A 13,187-nucleotide genomic window follows, 5' to 3' on the forward strand; every position below is an offset into this window, starting at 1 on the left:
GATTTAATTCCTTTTTTTGATGAATTACAGTGTTTATCTGCGGATGAATCAGCTCTTCAGGTGTGCCGGCTGGGAGGTTCAGGCTCACGGAATGTTCTGTGTCACCTTCATAATGTTCGTGAGAACGTGTTCCTGTCTCAAATGTAGTAGGGAGAACTCATTCCCGGCCTCTCGGCAAACAAGTGTCATAAGGATTAATAACTGTCTGGAGGGGATTGAGAAACAGCTTCGACATTGTGCAGTCGAGCATACTGATGAAGTTGGTGTGCGACTACGGTAATTGCTGTCATCACGGACATTTTTAACACCTCCATCTCGCTGCGTTGCCACCATTGTCCTTGTACCCAAAGTGAAGTTTGCTAGTCTAAACCAGGACTTCTCAGGGGCGCCTGCTCTTGTTGTGATGATGGTTACTTCTATTGCATCAAAGACCCTCCCCAGATTTAGACCCAGCAGATCCCCAGAGGAGCCTTCTCTGTTCTCTAGGACGTCACCGACTTAAAAATAACCAGCATGCCCAGACCGTTTGGAATGAGAGGCACACATCTTTCTCTGCAGGCCAACAGGGTCGTGTGTTCGGCCCCCTCCTGCTTCCAGATAAACCCACCACTATCATTTGCCAGACACCCATCTGTTTGCTGTTGGCGTCAGGATGCTGCCTCAGAAGGACCAGAGCTGTTGGTTGTAGCAATTTTGTGGGGAAAGTTGTGACAAAGGCACACTCACACCGGATTCCTTTAAACCAAAACGTATTAATGAAGTTTATGACAGTATGGCTCACTTTATTATAATATGAAAATAAATTAACCTACCAAATCTCAGGTTTAAGTAAATAGCAAATGGTAAGATAGTTTAAAGTCAAGAAAAAAAAAATCACCGAAATGTTTAGAAATTACGTTTTTATTTTATTAGCGACATCTTTACGCATATGCTTCCCCACCACAAGGTGGCGGTACTGCGCGAACTGCAATTACGACCCAGCTTTGTGGAAACAAGGTAAATGGATTCTACCTCGTCGGTGTAAAACAGATATTTCGTGAGTCAACGGATGGAAATGCTCTGCGTTCTGAGTTTCGCTCACCAAATTTCACAATTGGCAGAACCGGGGATGTTAAATGTCTAAACTATGCTAGCTAAGCTAACGACGACGAGCACGCCAATCAGCGGAAGTGCCGCCACCTGTGCGCGAACCTTGGACTTCGTTGGACAGAAGATGGAATTTAAACTACTGTTTACATGTATTAACGTTTGTTAGCGTCCATATAGACGCAATCCTGTGCCATAATCTAAACCAGCGGCACAATTCTTGTCCCTATACATTCTTTATTCTCGTAAATAATGTATGCCACGTATGAGTAATTAGCTCATCAGATGAGATTATGGCGCAATCTGTCTCTGTCACGCTGGAGGACAGTTGGACGCAGTCCACGATGAAAGGCACTGTGCATCTTTAATGATGTTTTGATGGATCAGGGCTTTGATCCAACCCTCACTCAAGTTCTGCTCCGTGGCACAGATTGATGAAGCTGGAGCACAATTCATCAGTGCCTCATAATGGTGAGTAAATGCAAAGAATGCGTATGTGTGCACCAATTTTTAAGATCAGCTCAGCTACAACGATGCTCATATGAGTTGCAAAATCAATCTGTGCAACTCAGTGTACTTGTATTGGTGTCCACGTCCAGTCTCCGAGGGCCACAATCCAGCTGGGTTTTCTGTCCTACCAGGTAGACAATACTTTGGGATCAGGTGAAAGCATTGTCTACCCGGTCGGACAGAACTCCTGCCCGGATTGTGTCCCTCCAGGATTGGATCTGAACACCCCTGCATCAATTCTTCCACTTCCAGTAAATCAGGTGATGGCAGAACACAGACGTTTGGCCTCAGAAACAGGCCAATTAGACCCCCTGACTGGCCTTTTCCTGATACTGTTTTCTGGGTAAAGTACACCTGTCGTGACCCCGCCACCTGTTTATTTTATCTCCAGGGCCAGACGTGAACCATTACAGTAAATCTGTCCCTGAATGGCCACGGGCTCTTTTTGTTAGGCCAAAACCATTAGACCCACAACCTGTGACGGCAAACGTGGTGCCGTTTGTATTCAGACTGGAAGCTGGTTCAGTTTGGGTTATCACGTGCTGAAGCGTGGCTGCCAGCTGCCTCGTCGTCCTATTTCTACGCTGTCATGGCGACGACGTGAGGTCGCCCTGCTTGTGCTGCTGTTTCTCAGCGACTTGTGGCAGGTGCCAGATTGATGGCGGTTGCAGACGTTTGCGTCATGGCAACGTTGGCGTTGTGCAGTTCTGTTGGAGAGAATCCTCTTCCCGCCTGTGGGGGCTCCTGCACGGTGCTCCGATAATTAGCCTGAATGACTGCTTTTGATGGGCTCAGCTGCACCAGACGGAGCTTGTTTTTAATGGCTACCTGATTTTTATTGAGGATTTGCTTTGTAAAACAGATGCGGGTTCGTTAGGAGGAAGCGATAACTTTGAGTTCCACGACTTGTTTTCTCACACGCTCCACCGCAGTCCCGCAGCGGTGGCACCCCGGCTGAGGTGCATCCTTCCCTCGGATTCCTTCTTAATTAATCTTTGTCTGCTGCTGAAGTAATTACAGCCGTCTTTAACGTGTGCGGCCAGGGGAGCCTTGGACGTCTCTCTTCATCAACTCTGTGCCAGATATACCCGTCCTTGATTTAGTTCAACAACGACGTGCCGATCCTGCTCGTCAAACAATAGAAAATGATCTGCACTGCGAAAAACTCAATGAGTTCAGCCACTTATTAGCCTAATTAGCCTGATTTAGCAGCGGTGTCTGTTGAGAGCCTAGGCTAATACGATCCTGATATTTAAACCTTTCTACTGTCCCAGTGGGAGGTCGGCAGTCACACATGGACTCCCAGGAGATTTTAAAAGGTTCCGTTTCCAAAGGCGTCAGCCCCCCCTCCGGCTTTGCGTCTGCTGTCTAAGACTTTCATTTTGTTTTCATTCTCTCGCTCTGCTGTCCCTCTTTCCTCTCATTAATTTTTCACCACTTGATATTTTTCAGCCTCGTGGCTGTGTAACAAGCACGCGTGCCGATTCTTTTTTGTGTGTGTGTGTGTGTGTGTGTGTGAAAATGCTTATTTAAGAAATATGTTGGTGCAGAAAGGCTCACATCAGGCTCCCCAGTCTGTGAGCAGAAAAGCTAATTCCTGTCCTACAGACTGAGGAGCCTCCTGTAGTTTGGTATCCAGCTGCACTCTATTATACAGGCTCCCTTTAAGATAACGTTGCCTTTGATATTTTCCAGTCTTTGATGCGGGAGTATCCTGTGATGCACCCTCAGCTCTTGACAGCGTGTGTGTGTGTGTGTGTGCTTCCTCCTGACCTTGGCGAAGCATTACTTCCTGTTCCTGTCAGCCTTTGCCTCAGCGATGCCCCACCTTTATTGCTTTCCTCCCGTGGAGCCACGAGATCCAGGACTCGTTCCCAGTTGGGCAGCTTCCCATCTCCCCCCGAGCCCATCTGCCCAGCTGGTTTGGTCTGATATGGAGAAGCGGTCGGGGCCACGTCACACTGACCGGGACGAGCATATAGATGTAAACTTGTCGGGATATGAGATTAAATTGGAATGGAGCGGGGCCGGCGATAGCAGATGCTCCGGTCACCTGTGCCTCGTTTCATCCAGTTGCTCACACAGTCAGACCAGATCGACTCACCACAGGAAAGAGGGCTGGTTGGCCGCCCTCTCCTTCATCTGTCTGGCTGGGTGAGCGCTGCCAGTTCCTCCCAGGTCACTGAATTATGATGTTCCACACAGAAAGTTTACATTTGTTTCATATTGCAGCATCCGACCTACTGATACAGCAGCATCAGATCGTTGCTGATTGGTGTTTTGCTCAAGGGCACCTCAGTCATCGCTCTGGTGACTCAGGGGACCGCTTCTGCTGGCGGAACGGTCCCTCAGAGGCGCCCGACCGTGCTGTAATCACACGTCACACGTCAGGCTTTTAAAGTGGGTGTAAAAACACTCCCGCCTGTCGTCTCATTTATCCCCATTGTGTTGCTGCCGCTTCTTAAATCACACCATCGCTGTAGCTGCATTCAAGATTTATAGAGCTGCGATCCTCCAAACCCTCACAGCAAGCAGATTTTAAGATGAACACACACTGTCTCTCTCTCACACACACACACACACACACACACACGGGCCGTTTCAGACATTGCTTTATGTTTTTATCGGGTTGTGCACCCGCGAACAAGATTTGTGGTGGGCGGGAGCGTGCAGGCCACCTCCAGTTAAGTATCATTTTTAAAAGCCTCTTAAAGCTCAATGCAGTAACAGCCAGTTTTATCTGGGGTGAATTATGGCCTGGATGAACTGATCAGATTATGAGGGCGCGCCATTCAATTCCTGCTGATTTACAGCGTCTGAGCAGAACTGCTTAAAAGTCCACACGTAAGGAGCTTTTGTGAGACGGCTGGAAATATGACATGAAGCTTTAATTCTGGAGGGATATTTTGCAGCTCATATGAGCATCGTTGTATTTTCTCTTTTGCTCCAACCGCGGGCTTTCTTTTCTTGTGATTGTAGAACCTGAAGAGACCCTTTCATGGTGGGGAAAATGCATTTTTAGTCCCAAACAAGCTTTCGGTGCTATTTGTGAAGTTGAATTAAACTCGGCTTGTTTTGAATGAAGCTGAACGTCTCCCTGGGTGGTGGACTCAACATTTTTATTCGCTTCAGACTTTAGATCCGGGGGTGGGCTGCGTGTTTGTTTTGGTGCTGGGAACGGGTGTCTGTCAAGTCCTGCTCAGCATCCGTGCATCACTAACCTGCACGCTGTGTTAGCTGTTTCGATTATTCATTTAGAAGCCCTCTGTTGCACGGCTAGTCCAGAAAGAAGCCTTCTAAGTTCTTAAAATTGAGATGTTTTGGTTAGTCTTGGACGCTGTGGTGGTGTTCAGTTGAGTATGGATCTTTCAGATGCATGCCATGTTGTCCTGATCCTGATATCTAACTGGATTCAGCCACACTGTTTGGGGTAAAACTGTATTGTGGCTCTTTGATTAAAGGGAGCAAAGCGTCACTGTTACCAGCGATCAGTGGTCCGGGCCCCTTGCTTCTGCAGGAAGGGTCGGATGAAGGCGGACAGATCTGGAGCAGAGCTCCTGCAGCAGGCTGATGACACACGAGGGCCCATTTGGCCCCCGGGAAGCTCCCGCCTGGGTCAGTGGGCTTTTTTATTTTTCCTGTTTTCTGACATCTTGTCTGCGCTGGGTTAATGATGGATTAAACCTTTACAAGTGTTAGATCCATTATATTAAAAGTTATCTCTTATTTGCTTTTGCCTTGTTATATTCTTTATTCTCGTTATATTGTTTCTCATTGCTTAATGTTTCCTATTATTTGTTAATGCTTAATGTTCATGATGCTTGATGTGTCAACTCGAACTTCTCTGGTCAAGGGCGACAGAAATGCAGCTGCTGTGGGGAAGTGACATTGACTGGAGACAGAGCTGCAGGGCCTGACCCAGGAGCTGGGTTAGGGTTAGGGCCTGACAATGACCCAGGAGGTGGGTTAGGGTTAGGGCCTGACAATGACCCAGGAGGTGGGTTAGGGTTAGGGCCTGACAATGACCCAGGAGCTGGGTTAGGGTTAGGGCCTGACAATGACCCAGGAGCTGTTCTTTTAATCTGTCTGATATGGAAGAATGTGCTGTGTGCGAGCTAAGCTAATCAAATCAGTGAAGACCTACGTATAATCTCACCATTATGATTTACAGTCTTTTGCTTTGTTTGGGACCTGCTATCTTGTGTTTCCCCCTCCCTTTAGACACATTTGACTTCTGTAACTAGGGACCTCCTAATTTCAATAAAAGAAGAATGGCGGGAGTTGTGCGTCAGAACGTGTTGGAGATCTGTAACTGAGCACTTCTCCCCGTTCTCCTTGCAAGTAAATTCCAAACTGTTGTCTTTGCCTCATTTGTTTTTCTCGTGTTTCAGGTCGTTTGAACCTAACATTTTGGTCCTTGGAGCCGGATTCCAACACACCTGAAGGGTCCAGTGGGTGAGGCTGAACCTCAGGAAAGACCGTGGCCACAGCAGGCCGCCTCAAAGCCACCTAAGATTCCCTTTCCGGGACTGAGCTTCAGCTCACTGATTGGACCCTGACGGTTGATGGAATTCCAGGAGGAAAAGGCAACAGTGGTGAGCATGTCTTGAATTCAAAAGTGTGTGTGTGTGATGATTGTCGGGGAATTAATGTAAAATTGCGATAGACACTAAGGCAGTGTTTTGGGAGAGAGGAACCCGAAAATCCTCTGTGAGACGCAATGAGAAACAAACCCTGTGAATACTAGTCAATGGCAGATAAATAAGAGTACTGAGGGCAGTACCAAGGCAGGGCGAGGGAGTCCTGGCCACGAGAAAAAGAAATTAAGTCACGACAAAAAAAAACATAACAACAAACAGAGAGAAAAGAAGAGCTAAAAGTTAAAACCTAATTCTCCAAAAATGGGGACAAGTAAAAGCCAACAAAGGCTCAGAGATGAATTGCGGTGTAAGGACTGGAAATTCCTCCACGAACAAAATCCAAAGAAACTCACTAATCTCGATAAGTAGATAACTGATTATGGATTCAAAGGACAGCTAAACTCACAACAAATTGTTGCCTCAGAGGTGAGACCTGGTTAACCTTAGCCATAATTAAGTGGGTTAAACTTAGCCATTAAATAAGTAGGTTATAACTTAGCCGTAATTAAGTTAAGAAAGTAGGAAATTGTGTTTGTGTGAATGGAGGACTAAGCCACTGAAGAGTTGATAGGAGAACTCTGCTAGTCCTGTGTTTATTATTTTGCCTCATAAGAAAACGAAGTACTGGTGATCAGGGGACAAAGGACGGGTTTCATCCCTTAAAACTAACACCGCTGTGCAGATAGTGCACAGTAGAAGGCCGTGTTGGTGTCCTCCCTTTGACTGTGTGCCAGAGAACTTTTCTGGGAGACCACATAGCACAACATGCCGCTGTTCAAGAAAAAGGATGTCGAACTTGAGGGGGATGAAAAGTTTGTGGAAGGAGATGCAGAAGGTTCGGGGAAAATAAGTCAGGAAAGGTGGAGAAGAAAGTTGAATCTTTCAGGCAAACTCTGCACTACAGATATTCTGGAGTTGCAGACAAACCTGGAAATTGAGAAAGTAAGTTGAGAGACATATAGATGGAACAAAGTAAGTTGAGAGATGTAGCCATAGGAAAGGCACAAAACAGATGACGGAGAACCACATGACTGCCAAGAATTAGCTGAACAGACTGCAAAAAGTAGAAGTGATTTAGATCAACCTTTAAAAACTGGAGCATTTTTGTTTGTAGATGGCTCATCAAAGAAAAATGAGCAACCTTAAAAGAAGAATCTATGTATGACCAGCAGGAAAATCTATCCTACCAGGAAATCTGTATAAATGGGCTGCTATATTGAGCCATGGTGTAACACATGTCTCAACAGGAGGGACGGTAGGACAGATACAGCAGCATTATACAACCTATGGATTTCATTCTTATTCAAAACATTTTTGTAGAACATGTCTGACGTGTGCAAGACATAATTCACAGGGAAATTGAGACCAAGGAGAGGAAAATTTCCTGCTCCCCAATATCCATTCCAAACTATAAATATGGACTTTGTAGAATTAAATAATAATAAATAACAAGCAAATAAATCCATACAACAGCCTCCAATCTAACTTTAATCCAAGTTGTCATGTAGCGTCTTTGAAAGTCCAGTAAACTTGATCCTCCACTGGAGAGACGGGAAGACTTTCTCCTCGCTCTATCTATTTGAAGTATGTGACATAAGCAGCTGCCATGTTGGCTGACTGCTGGGACGAGAGCGGCGGATTACCCCGAGCGCTCCGCCTCGGCTTCAGGTGTTGTGGGAGTGGACGTCAAAGACGGTGGCGAGACGCCGTCACGCCAGTTGTAGTCTGCGTCTCCCGCAGGGTGGATCAGCGCGCGGCTCTCCGACGCGAGTCGACGTCGCCTCGTTTACGAGAGATGCTTCGGCAGTCAGCCGCTCAAAATATGGCGGTTATGTAAAACACTCGCTCTGAGGCTTTCGCTGCTCCGTCAGATCTCACTTAACCTCCACGCCGGTCCCCTGCCTGCTTCTGTGTGGGCTCAAGAACAGCAGCAGGTTTCAATTTGACTCCAGAAATCTGCACGTTCGCTCAGCTTGTGTCCACTCCAGCCCTTAAATCCTGCGATGCCCTTTTGTTTTAGAGAAATACTCGTGCAAATGATGTGAGACATCCTGCATGTGTGTGAAGGATCATATTGATATATGCATGAAATATGCCCCCCCCCCTCCCCAATCTGGTCCAGTCCCTGAAAGCCAAGGTGGCAGCTGATGTGTGCTTCAGTGCAGCGTTGTGTAGTTAAGGGTGTTTCTTTTCTTTCTTTGTAACCTGCAGCGATAGTGTCTGCCAGAGATCTCTAAAAAGAAGCCTTTATTATCGGGCCAGCACACATTTCCCAGGTAGAACGGTGCCAGGCAGCAGCATGTATACGCACCTTCCTTTTGGTTCGAGTCCTCTGCAGCAGCAGTGCTTGTTGACTCGCTCTCTCTTTTAAGGAAATTATGATGATGCTTCATCGCTAGGTGCAAAGAGAGGTTTTTACCAAATGCAGCAAATTGTCTCCGTGTAAAATAGTTCCTCTGCAGATCCTCCTGCCTCCGTTTCTTGGCCGTGCAACAGAGGAATATAAATGTGCATTTCAGCAGGATAAACACGGAGGATCTGGACCCATCTAATCCGCCCTTATTGAATAAATGCCAGATATAATTGTGATTGTTACATGAGCAGTTTTTACATTGCTATCTCATTTAGCCAGTAGCTGTGGGCAGTACACACCATCTGGAAGTTTGGCCCTCTCCCAGTCTGACACAGACTGGAAGTAAAGTGTGTACTCTTCCTCTTCCTTCACTCTGGACAACAGAAACAAAGGTGCAGTTAGAAAACTGTAACGCTGCCATGCTTAAAAAAAAGAAAAAGTCCCTGCTTCACCTTGTCCCTTGTTTTTTGCTGCCTTCAACGCTGCTAGCAACAAAACCTAGCTTCATTCTCTGTCCTTTTGGTAAAGTAATATCTGGACTTTCCTCCCACACTCATTCTGCAGGGGTCTGCTCTTTGCAAATGATATTTTCTGAACAGAATGCGTCCAGTTTCGCATTGGCAGAGAATAAATTGTGGCTCCACATCGTTGGTTTGTCAGATAACAGCGCCATGCTCATTTCTATTTGCAGCCAATTGTCCATTGAAGACATGAGCAGTTTATGGCTTGTTTCCTTTCAGGGACCCATTCTAAATGTCAGGCCGCTGTGGTGTGATAGATGCTGGACTACAGACATTCATCCTTGCTTCTATTTATTTATTTACAAGGCTGCATGGGACCACGGATAGTATTGAATTGGCTGGAAAGAAGCGATGCCACAGTTCCACTGCAGAACCTTTGGAAGTCACCGGAGCTGAACGGCTTTATTAAAAGGGGGGTTTAATCTGCGATTAGGAGCGCATCGGTTAGGTCTGGTTGTGTTTATCGAGCCAGTGCCGCGTACGTGGGTGCTTTTTTGCCCCCAACATTACATGCAGGCTCTTGGGGCCAAGCGTGTGGAGGTGTGGTCACCATGGAAACCTGACCTGGAGTACCAGGATCGGTGTGTCCGCTGGATTGTCTGGAGGACAACGGAGGCTCTGGATGGAGCTGATTTGAAGGTGGCTGACCTCTGCCCCCCGCTGCCGCCATTAACTGCTCTGTTGTGTTGCACTTACCCTATTGATGCTTGTTCGATTAAGTCTAGACGCTTATTAATTCATATTAAGCATCTCAATGTATGTTAACTGAAATCCACTAGATGTCTAAGGCAGTAATTTAACCTCTGTTTGGTTCAGCCAGTTTACTCCGATCATTAGTAACATGAACATTTTGTACATTTTGCAGGAGGACAACGCATCTGTGTCCGGCTCCATGTTGAGGTGCTGTCCAGAGGTCTTGCTTGGACCTGGAATGTCCAGGGCAAAGGTCACAGTGCAGCCAAGATAAGCCTGTACCGAACTGAACTTGAGGTTTTTGGAGGTAAATGCTGACCAAAGCTTCGCGTTGAGCTTTGAGAGGGTAGCGGATTTTGCAGTTATTGGTCAATGTGTCCCAGAGAGAAAGTGGAACCATTTAAAATATCTGCAGAATCTCTTGAGGAAATAAACAGTGACAGCTTTTATTCCAAGGATAAATAATGGTTTTACAAGTCATTTTATTCCATGTGCTTTACAAGGATATAAATAATGGCAAAAATTACAAAAAAAATCAGTGTGCTGGAAGCCCAAGCCTATTTACATAAGTTGGTCAGCAGTGATGTCACCAAATAAACCCTTTCAGTTTTCACTCAAGATACAATCTTCCATACTTGTCCAGCCTTTATTTTGGTACCTTGTTTCCAGTGCCATGTACTGCAAATTCTTTATTCTTTTACATGTATGAACAATGAGTTGGCAAAATATCTATATACATTTTATAACTGGATAAACGTCTCATCCAAATAATACAGTAATACTGCCTTTAAAATAGCACACCTGCTAGATAAGAGTACAGCCCCGTGAGAGATGGATGTGACCTGACGAGCTAACCTAGCCACCAGAAACATTCGCTCTGTAAAAGAATGAGTTTTTTATTTTTTTTTAAAGATGGCACTCATTTAAGCCCAACATCGCTCTCGTATAGAAAAATAATGTGACATTAAGACAACAGTAGACAAGAATTGCACAAGAATAATCATATCATGGTAATATAACACTCTCATATTAAACATTAAAATGTCGGGCAAGATGAGTAGAATACTTTATTTCTTTTTTAAACGGCAGATGCTTTGTTCATCGCTTTGATCTCAGTCCAATCACATTTACACACTTGTGCATATATCTCTATTATTTTCAGACTAAAAGAAAACAAACCAAAAAGAGCCAGCCAGACGTCCTAAAACTCGCGCCAATACCCAAAACCGTGCCCGGCCGTGCCTTTTCTGAGCCCATTATCCGATAGAGGGCCCCAAAGTTCACAGGTTGCATTTCCCGGTTGCAGGAAAGTTGAGGCTGCTGTCAAATAAGTGTACATTCAGAGCAGACTGGTCGGTCAGGTGCAGTCCCGTTTGTGTAACTATGTGTGGTAGTGCTGCGGTTTAAGTTTTGGAGTCAAGCGTAAACACTGCGGAGTAGCATCCGAGTCCTTTTTGTTGTCCGTTTTGCATTGTGTGTGTGTCAAGGTCCGTATTTAGGGCTGGCTACATTCTTTGCATTCCACAGTAATAGACATGAGCGTCCGCCATTGCCCTGCAAATGAGATGACATCACTTATCCAGAGAGCCCTCACACCCCGCCTCTCCACCGGCCCCCCTGCTCAGCAAATCCAAACTGGCCACCATGCATCCACAAGCCACATGCTAAATCTGTTTGTTTTTCCCCCAAATAAAGTCGGATTAGGACCGGGGAATAGTTCTGTGCTTTAAAGAAACCTAAACCAAACCGACTACCTACATCCTGTCACAGATCAGATCAGAGTTCTGATTAAAAATCAAGTTAAAATACATTCTTGTGAGTCTGTGCTACATCACCTCTCCTGATTCGTTTAAAAACACCCAGACTTTTTGACAACATCCCTCATTTTCAGCACCCAGTCTGGACTCCGGGACAGTTAAAACACTGTCAGAGTTGAGCAGAAAGCTGGTCTCAAAAGGGGCTGAGAAAAGCGAGGGATGGAGGCAGGCAGGAGAAAAAAGGAGAGAGACGAAGCTAAAGGGTCGCACCCGTCAACAGGAAGAAAATAAAACTAGCAACTAAAAGCAGAACAACGGATCTGCTGGCTGCTCGCTGATGGAAACGGGCCGTTTTCCCCTACAAGTGGAGGCAGGAGTGCGCTGTAGCCTCGGGTTCGAAAGACATGCGCCAGCCTCGCAGGCAGGGTGGTGGGGGGGGGCCCGACGGGGGAGCAGAAACGAAAGCTGAGAGTGCAGCGCCAAACGTCATCATGCAGTGGTCAGGCTCAACTAACTGGGGCGGGGCGGGATGTTTTGTTTTTTCAGCCGGTGAGGTGACGCGGCCGCGTGCGTCGCTTGTGCCCAGCTCCGGGGCGGGGCCCCGGTAAAGGGCAACCTCTGAAAGGCACACACACACAGGAGTGGACATGGCGGGTCTATGTTAGAAAATAGTGGTCTCGTACTTGGTGTTGACTCCTCTCTTTGCCTCCTGACCCGGCTCCACAATCCACGGCACGTTGGCGTGGCCCTTCTGGTCCATGGACGGTTGCTCCATCTGACCGATGGAGATGGAAGAGGGTTAGAAAGAGGTTGATTTAATATGACATGTTTGAATCCATGTTACTGTTGAGGGAGGAAGCAACGTTTTGCACAGTGGAGGAGCAGTTTTTATGCTTATAAAGTCGGCCGGATGGTGGAATCAACGAGATGGAGGATGTGGAGGTTTTGGGAGAGCTGCAGAAGCAGAACAGAGGCTCAGAGTGAATACTTTACTTTGGATCGATGCATTTCTGAATGCAGACTTCTGTTTCTGCAGTGAACACATTTGCCCTGCTTCTCTTATCTTCCCTCAACATGCTTCCATGGCAACAGTACAGAAACCGTAGTATTAATCCACTTTTTCATCCTCGACCACAGCGACAACTTCTGATCCTGTTACGGGGTTACAGGATTAAGGTCAAACACAGTTCCAGTCTCACAGCAACAACGGCAAACCATCATGCTGAGAGAAGAACCAGTTTGGAACTTCTCAGACAGACACACTGCAACCAGAACACAGTTGGTTAAAGGAGCTTAGAGGTGGTGAGTTCTCCTCAACGTGAAGAAAAAGTGAGGGACAAGTGAAGGGAAAGGGTGAAAGACCTGCGCCTGAGCTTTGTGAGGTAGCTGGAAGAGTCGAGTGGGAGGAAGAGAAGGGTGTAGAGGAGGCCTGTGAGGGGTGTAAATGTGGCCCAGTGACCAGCGGCTGGTGGGGGACATGATGTCCTACAGGGGCAGATGTCATAATGAGTCAAACTAGGCTTAAAAACAACACAGTGATGACAATAAGAAGCTCCCGCAGGACAAAGGTGCGCCGAGCACAATGAATCCATCACTGTGACAGCTGAAAATGGGAGAAACGGGAATG

The 13,187-nt window shown here is 46.5% G+C and overlaps 1 protein-coding gene and 1 long non-coding RNA gene across 6 annotated transcripts in view; one reads left to right on the top strand and one right to left on the bottom strand.

Moving 5' to 3' along the window:
* The first annotated feature begins 1,425 nt into the window (after positions 1 to 1,425).
* Positions 1,426 to 10,111, top strand: LOC130519029 (uncharacterized). The gene is made up of 4 exons (XR_008948201.1): positions 1,426 to 1,557; positions 5,988 to 6,191; positions 9,627 to 9,749; positions 9,976 to 10,111. It is a non-coding gene; the product is annotated as an uncharacterized LOC130519029 (long non-coding RNA).
* A 157-nt stretch (positions 10,112 to 10,268) lies between these two features.
* anks1b (ankyrin repeat and sterile alpha motif domain containing 1B) overlaps positions 10,269 to 13,187 on the bottom strand; it is a 91,009-nt gene continuing 88,090 nt past the window's right edge. For all 5 annotated transcript variants that reach the window (XM_057022060.1, XM_057022059.1, XM_057022058.1 and 2 more), the window contains 2 exons: positions 12,244 to 12,335; positions 10,269 to 11,357 (listed from right to left, as the gene is read on the bottom strand). In XM_057022060.1, the coding sequence (XP_056878040.1) occupies positions 11,309 to 11,357; positions 12,244 to 12,335 (141 nt within the window). In that variant the 3' untranslated portion in view covers positions 10,269 to 11,308. The remainder of the gene's footprint in view (positions 11,358 to 12,243; positions 12,336 to 13,187) is intronic.

The sequence above is a fragment of the Takifugu flavidus genome, chromosome 22, assembly GCF_003711565.1.
Source record: "Takifugu flavidus isolate HTHZ2018 chromosome 22, ASM371156v2, whole genome shotgun sequence".
NCBI lineage: Eukaryota > Metazoa > Chordata > Actinopteri > Tetraodontiformes > Tetraodontidae > Takifugu > Takifugu flavidus.